At 38.1% G+C, this 7,285-nt stretch overlaps 1 protein-coding gene across 1 annotated transcript; it reads right to left on the minus strand.

Annotated features, from left to right (window-relative positions):
* Window positions 1-224: 224 nt before the first annotated feature.
* On the minus strand, window positions 225-4,720 carry cdkn2c (cyclin-dependent kinase inhibitor 2C (p18, inhibits CDK4)). The gene is made up of 2 exons (XM_080196561.1): window positions 3,853-4,720; window positions 225-1,542 (listed from the first exon to the last, which is right to left on the minus strand). The coding sequence occupies exons 1-2, from the start codon at window positions 3,988-3,990 to the stop codon at window positions 1,195-1,197; spliced, it is 486 nt and encodes a 161-aa protein (XP_080052687.1). The 5' UTR covers window positions 3,991-4,720; the 3' UTR covers window positions 225-1,194.
* Between the last annotated feature and the right edge of the window lie 2,565 nt (window positions 4,721-7,285).

Consider the following 7,285-nt stretch of genomic DNA (forward strand, 5'->3'; position numbering starts at 1 on the left):
CGAAACTGCGTGGTGTGATCGGTGTAGAACGGATTTCCACCTCCATTTTTAAAGCCATGTCTTCTTCTGTGAAATTACTGATCACTACCGACTACAGAAAACGTAATCTGCCAATTATAGCAATATTAGTAAAGACAAAACGCACACGACAATTAAACCACGTTAATAAATCCATCAAAATAAAGTCATCAAGATAAACGTTTTTATTCCATACATAGTTCCTTTTGAATGACACGCTCTATTCTTCAGATCTATTATAAAAACATCCTTTATTATACGATGTAATGTGACTTGTAGAGGGAGCTAAACGTTAAATTGTACCTCTTGTGTTACCTGCTACAGTAATAAATTAATTCAGGAAATGCAACGCCATTCACAGCATTAAGATAGATAACTTTTTTTTACAATTACAAGGAAGCATTTATTTGAACGAAGGGAAGTTAAATCTTTTATAAATTATATGGCCTATTTTGATACATTTCAATATCACGAAAGCAATATCTCGAGTAAATAAAAAGCTCATAACTTAATTTTCATTAAAAACAAACCAAAACATTAAATAATGTTTATCAGCTACATCTCGCTGTTTTCACTTAGGAAGACGAGCAGGAAGCAATGTTTCCATGCCAATCCATTGAAAATACAAACAAATCAAATGAAACAAACACGAAGAACTAGACATCTAAAATAATGTAGAAACACTATAGGTTATCTGAACATTAAAATAGTTGTGTTACCCAGAAGGGGCAAATGTTCAAAAACTGCATAAGGGCACAAGTCGTGGTCAGGAGCGACTAATGCAATAATTGCAAATTGTACCTTGTGTTTGCTTCATTGTTTCATCTAACAATTTTAAGGCATTATTGTATTACACATTACGACATTAAACATTATCCTTAATAACCAATGGAACTTCAATCAATAATATTTGCCAGATTCTATTTAATACTAATTTGCAACATACAAAGCAAATTGAGCCTGAAGGCAAGAAAAAAATAAGCATATTTCAAAAATAAAGCATTTGATGCCAGCAGCCCTATTTCTCACAACACACGGAAACACACAGGTATTAAACACGGACCAGGAATTAAAGTACTTTTTTACATGGCATTAAAATAATAGAAACAAATGTATATATGTTAGCTGACAATTACAATAAATACTGTAAGACTGCATTTGCTTATCAAGCTTGTTCTATAGATTCTGTTCCATCCATTGCACTGTTTCCGTTCTCTTGTACATCTGGGCTAGCTCGAATGGAGTTTGTCCCTTTTCATTTTTATGTGAGAGGTTTGATTTCTTTGCCAAAAAAATAACTACATCGGTGTGGCCTTCCTGTGCAGCAAGATGTATGGGCAGATTGCCCTCGGAATTTTCAATATTTACATTTGCCCCAAAGTCCACGAAAGTTTTCAAAGTGTCTAGAAAGCCTTCCCGAGCCGCATCGTGAGCTGGGGTGAATCCTCCGTGATCCTGCTGGTTTGGTTTAGCTCCAGCTTTTAGCAGGGATTTGGCTACTATAGTATTACCCATCTGCATCACCTGCAAATATAGAAAGATGGATGGAAAGTGTGTGAAAGAAAGAAAGCGTGACATTCAAGAGTGCGCCACCAACACATCAAAAAAAAATCAAGTTTTAACATTGCAGAATTAAAGGTTGCAAGGTCAGACTGATACATTCACCTCTACAAGAGTTATTTAAAAATCTGAAACAACTCTGTAAACCACACAAAATGTAACAAACAAGTCCTCATTACTCTGGGCGAATTGCAGCTGCTACACCTTAAACATTTCTAACTAACATTTTATTTAACGAAATTCGTGATGGCGTTTCTTCACAACTGTCGTTTAGCAATGATTGGACCAATCTATTTCTACCTCAAAACTTTCCAAAAGAAAATATTTACGACAAATCGAGACGAAATAAAACGAAATTTCATTTTATAGGTGTTTTCTGGTTGTCCATAGAGGCATTAGATGATTTAATTAATTGATTTGAATCAATAACGTTATACGGTATTGCATCTTTTCATTGCACAGTTAAAACGCGATTCGAGGTAAACCACAAGAATGTTTCGAGTGGCATGACAGTAATGCATAATTAAATCCTATTTTCATATCGACATTTTCATATAAAATATAAACAAAAAAGATCATATTTTCTAAAACAGTCGTGGTTATATATTATGCAAAAAAGGAGAACCATAATTTAAAATCGTCAGTATGAGCTGGTGTCCTGTCTTGCGTGTGGAGGAGATAAGTGGGGATGGGTAATTTCAAAGTTAATACATAGCAGATAAAATATAAACATTATAAAATATATTGTTTATTTACTGAGACTTTAAATGTAGGTTTATACTGTTGTTCTAACAAATGAGCAACAGCACGTCAAATTAACGGTAACGACACAATTTTGTTTATAAAGTATCCATTTTACTGTGACTCTTATACGACATAATACGATGTTCAAAACAAATGAACTATTAAACGTAGTAGTCCAGAACACCGAACAGTATATTATTGTTTAAAATTAAAAAAAGCCTATTTGTGATAGTAATAAATAAACTTTAAACATTAGTTACTTCATTATTGGAGAGCTTCATTTTTGTCGGTTGCCAAATCAAAGCTATAGCTGCATTGATATCATTGCAATTGACCCACTGGATCACCTGTTTAAAACTTAGTACCTCAATTAGTTTTAGGCAAAATCTACTTTTCAAAGGACCCTTTCAAACTTATGATAAAAATAGATTTTAATTTCAAGAGAATACCGTGGTTTATTGGGCATTAGTTAAATATTTCATGCAAGTATTCAAGCAAAATAATAATTTTATCCCCAACAGTTTTTATTGCAATAAACTACTTATTCTGCTTTCAAGTCAGTTCACTATCCAGTTACCTAACAACTGTTGCTTAATCCTGAATGAATGAAACTAACTTGAAATTTGCGACCACCAGAAAGATGATAATGCAATTTGTTTTATTCGTTCTTGAGGAGTGGGCGTCGCTGGCAAGGTCAATAATCTTTACATGCATATATACATATATATATTTTGTCGAAAAACAATGAATGATTGTAACGAAAGATGAAAGTATATAAAGCTACATTTATATGTTCTGTGCAGTATGCCATTAATTAAATCCTAGCATAGGATTATTCATAATTACTAACCCTAGGACATTGATGGGATGTTTTATAATATTATATTGAACCCATTGTTACTAAAACGCATTTCTTCACAGCAAAATCAATTGCCTTCGTTTGCCAATTGTGGGATTTTTTGGTTACTTGAGAACGTTAATATTTATTTACTAAAAGGCTTTGAATCAGGGTGGCTGATTCAATGTTGTATTCTTGTCAGTTTTTCAGTTATTTGAAAAGCAGTGAACGCATGGTCACAGTCTGAAACATTGCATGCATCCGAATGATGTACACTACAAAATAAAAACGTGCTGCCCAAGACAGTCCACGTTGCAATCCTTCTACATTTCTATAAGCATCATACAACCGAAAACGTGAATTTTTTTATCATTTCTGAGAATTTCACTTTTGGAAATGGGAAAATCACGTCGTCCCAAAATATAGTCGCAGATAATCGTGACCATCAAGCAGCATTATCATCAAAGCAAAATGCGTTTGTTTTTAACCAAGGTGTTTTGAAATTCAATGGCTATTTCAGCAGTGCGTCAATACTGTATCCATTGCTGCCTGATCCATGCTGACACATTGACGAAAATAGGGGCATATTATTGTTTTTAGAAAATAAAACATGCATTCTAGGACAGGGGAGTTTTTTTCTGACAGACGAAAATGCAATGTGTGGGTTAGAAAAAAAGAATCATTGGACTAACCTGAAGTGCAGTTCTGCCAAACTTATTGAGTGCACCCACGTTCACCCCGTTTTCTAGTAAAATTTTGACTTCTTTTGAGTCTCCTTTGGCTGCAGCGCTTGTTAGTTTGTCACCCTCTGACCCATCAGCTGTTTCCATTATTAGTATTGCAAAAATGTCGAAATCCGATAAGCACAGACGCCAACAGGTACGGTGGAGATGAAGAATCTAGTCCCGCTCTGTAGTATAGTATTTACTAACCAAGAGTAATTGATGTGTGAGCCTAGTAATGACGTTGTCCGGTCCGCCCCTTTTTCTCATCAATATAATACACGTGATACAAGTCCAAGGATAGCTTGCCTATCTCAAAGTTAACATTTTCAAGTGATTTGTTCCATGTTACCCCCAAAGCATTCAAAAAAATCAAAATGCGGTTCACTTCTTCTCAGCTGCTGCGTGGATAGTTAGTTTGTCCTCTTCACAACTGTCAAATAAAATCTCGAAATAATGTCGAAAAGTACAACAGTTGAATCGGTTACTGTATCTCCGATAGAGATGCAATATTTGAATGTTTTGCAGTTTTCCCGCCCATTTTGCAACTGTTACTTCACTGTAAATGAAAGGCTACTCTGAGCAGCGAACTCCGGCTGGTTCAGACTTCTCTCTCTCTCTTTTGCTTCCACTTACTCTTCCAGTCAAATTAAATCGCAGAAAAATGCCATGAAGCCGTTCCATTCAGAGAGAGTGAGTCCGCCTGTTCTGACAGCTCCAGTCCCGGGCTTGCAAAGGTAGTTGCTGCTCATTACGATCCTGCGCTGGTAGAAAACAGTAACTTGCTCTTGCTGCTGCTGCTGCTGATGCCCGCTTCATCTGCAAATGTTCACTTCTAAATCCACTTCGCAGGATTCGCGCAGTTGTCTTTGCAATAGTGAAGCTTTTGCTGTCTCTCTCTCCTTCTGAAAACAAATACTGGCGGTTCCGTAATTGTTGATGGCTTACAGCAGTTTTTGAAAAAAAAACTTATTGACATCATCAAATTTTAAAAATGAGCGCTTCTCGGCTGCTGCCAGTGCCGCCCACACTGTGCGTCGTAACGGAAATGGCAGCTAGGCAGTGTAGCTGCAAAGGTCAGCCCGATTCATTCTCGCACCCGCCTTCCTCTCGGTGATCGCTCCCCTTCGGGCTCTCCGCTCTGGCGTTTCCGTTATGTTTTTTAGCGGACAGATTCCCAGTAACGGACGAGGACAAATTTAAAACTGTACAATATAAATTGAAAGAGCCAATCCCCAGTCCCACGCCACTTCTTAACCCACTGATTTGCATTTTTAAACGCGAAGGTCAGATCAGAGATTTGTAGCCCGGGCCTTTGGTGTATCAGAACTGGAGGGTTTTTCAGGCATTTCGCCCTCATGGCGGAGTGTAGTTGCGGGAGGGGGGGTGGTGGTGGAGGTGGCTGGTCGGTCAGGTTAGATACAACGTTAATAAACTGTCCACCTGACCAACGCGCACCCTTCCTCAATCCAGGTGCCAGCTTTTGTTTAAATGCAAGCAAGATGTATGGAAAATGACAAGTTGTGTAAAGGGCGCGATGTGTGTCGATCCCCTTTGCAGCGCTCACTGCAGACAGCTGTCAGTGCAGGCACAAGTTCAGCCATGCCGGGAGTAGCTGAATTGAATATATATTCAAGATGGTATCCTGCAAATCATTACATTTATGTCCAGCAGTATCAGGACCCAATATTCCACCTCAATTAGGTGCAGCACTCTGGCGTGAATCAACAAGAATTTACTTAGATTTTTTTTAAAAAATATGATTGTTATATTTGAATCAGACATGAACGCGTTACCCTTGTATGGGATCAGACAGGAGGGCCAAATCAAAAGGATTGAAACAGCATTAACTTTCTCTTGAGGGATGGAGCAATTAAACATGTATTAACCAGCGAATCAATGTTAAAACCCTTCATAACTTGCTGTAATAGTACCTTGAATGAAACCTTCCCACAACACAGAGACAATATCCTTCAACCTATGATTTTTAATACTTTATGATTTTTCCCTTTCTCCCAAATTTCTTTGCTAATATCCTGAAGATGCTAACCCTTCCTGCGGCATGTTCCTTTGGACATCAGTGGTCCTCTAGTTCTGTACAAAAAAAAATTTAATGTGAGTTTTTTATATTTATTCATGGCATGTGAATGTTGCTCATCCCCTAATCCCCTTGAAACAATGGTGGTGAGCTTCCTTCTCCAATCCCTGCAGTCCGTGCAGCTTAGATGCACCCAGATTGCTGTTTAGGTAGAGTGTTCACAATTTTGGCCCAGTGACTATGAGGGAGTTGGCAATGTGTGACTTGGAGGGGAAGCCGCAGGTGGTTATGTTTCCTTGCTGCCCTTGTACTAAAGGTTGCAGGTTCAGAAGATGATGTTGAAGGATTCTTGGCAAATTGCTGTAGTACAGCTTGTACATGATACACACTGTTGCCACTGTGTGTGCCAGCAATGGAGAGTGAATATTAAAGATGATGGCTGGGGGACCAGTCAAATGGGCTGATTCGTCTTGAAATGTGTCAAGCATTGTGAGTGTTGTTAGAACTATGCTCATCCAGACAAGTGGACAGTATTCCATGACACAATCTACTTGTCCCTTGTAGGTGGCAGAGAGGCTTTGAGTGATCAAGAAATGAGTTATTCACTCTTGTAGCTACTGTACTTACATGGCTAGTTCAAGTTATGCTTCTGGTCAATAATCACTCCCAAGGTATTTACAGTAGAGTATTTAGCACTGATAGTGCTGTTGACCATTAAAGGGAGATAGTTAATTTCTAACCTGTTATTTTGGAGATGGTCATTGCTTGGTGCTTGTGTGATGTGAATGTTACTTGACACTTATCAGCCAAATGTTGGCTGTGCGATGAGAATGTTACTTGACACTTATCAGCCAAATGTTGTCCAGGTTTTACTGGAGGTGGACATAGATTGCTTCAGTATTTGAGGATTTGCAAATAGTGCTGGACATTGTCAATCTTTGACAACCATTTCCATTTCTAATACAATGTTAGAGGGAATGTTATTGATAAAGTAGCAAGTTGGGCCTACATCACTCCCCTAAAAAGCTCCTGCAGGGAAATGATTGGCCTTTAACAATCACAACCATCTTCCTTTGTGCCAGGTGTACTCAAATCCATGGAGAACTTTCCCCTTTTTCCCATTGACATCAGTTGCATTAGGACCCCTTGATGCCACACTCAGTCAGATATTACTGTGGTATCGAAGGTAATCACTCTCACATCACTTCTGGAATGCAGCACTTTCGTCTATGTTTGAACTGTAATAAGGTCTGGAGCTGTGTGTCTCTGGTCAAACCCAAACTGACCATTGGTGAACAGGTTATTGCTGAGTAAATATTGTTTAAATGCACTATCGATGACACCTTCTATCACTTTACTGATGAT

Source organism: Carcharhinus amblyrhynchos, chromosome 9 (assembly GCF_965287045.1).
Source record: "Carcharhinus amblyrhynchos chromosome 9, sCarAmb.v2.hapA, whole genome shotgun sequence".
In the NCBI taxonomy this organism is placed as follows: domain Eukaryota; kingdom Metazoa; phylum Chordata; class Chondrichthyes; order Carcharhiniformes; family Carcharhinidae; genus Carcharhinus; species Carcharhinus amblyrhynchos.

Excerpts from the sequence above, each read along its gene's own strand:
- cdkn2c (XM_080196561.1), bottom strand. The coding sequence starts at position 3,990 with ATGGAAACAGCTGATGGGTCAGAGGGTGACAAACTAACAAGCGCTGCA. Across the intron at positions 1,543-3,852 it reads TTGGCAGAACTGCACTTCAG|GTGATGCAGATGGGTAATAC; the intron begins GTTAGTCCAATG and ends CTATATTTGCAG.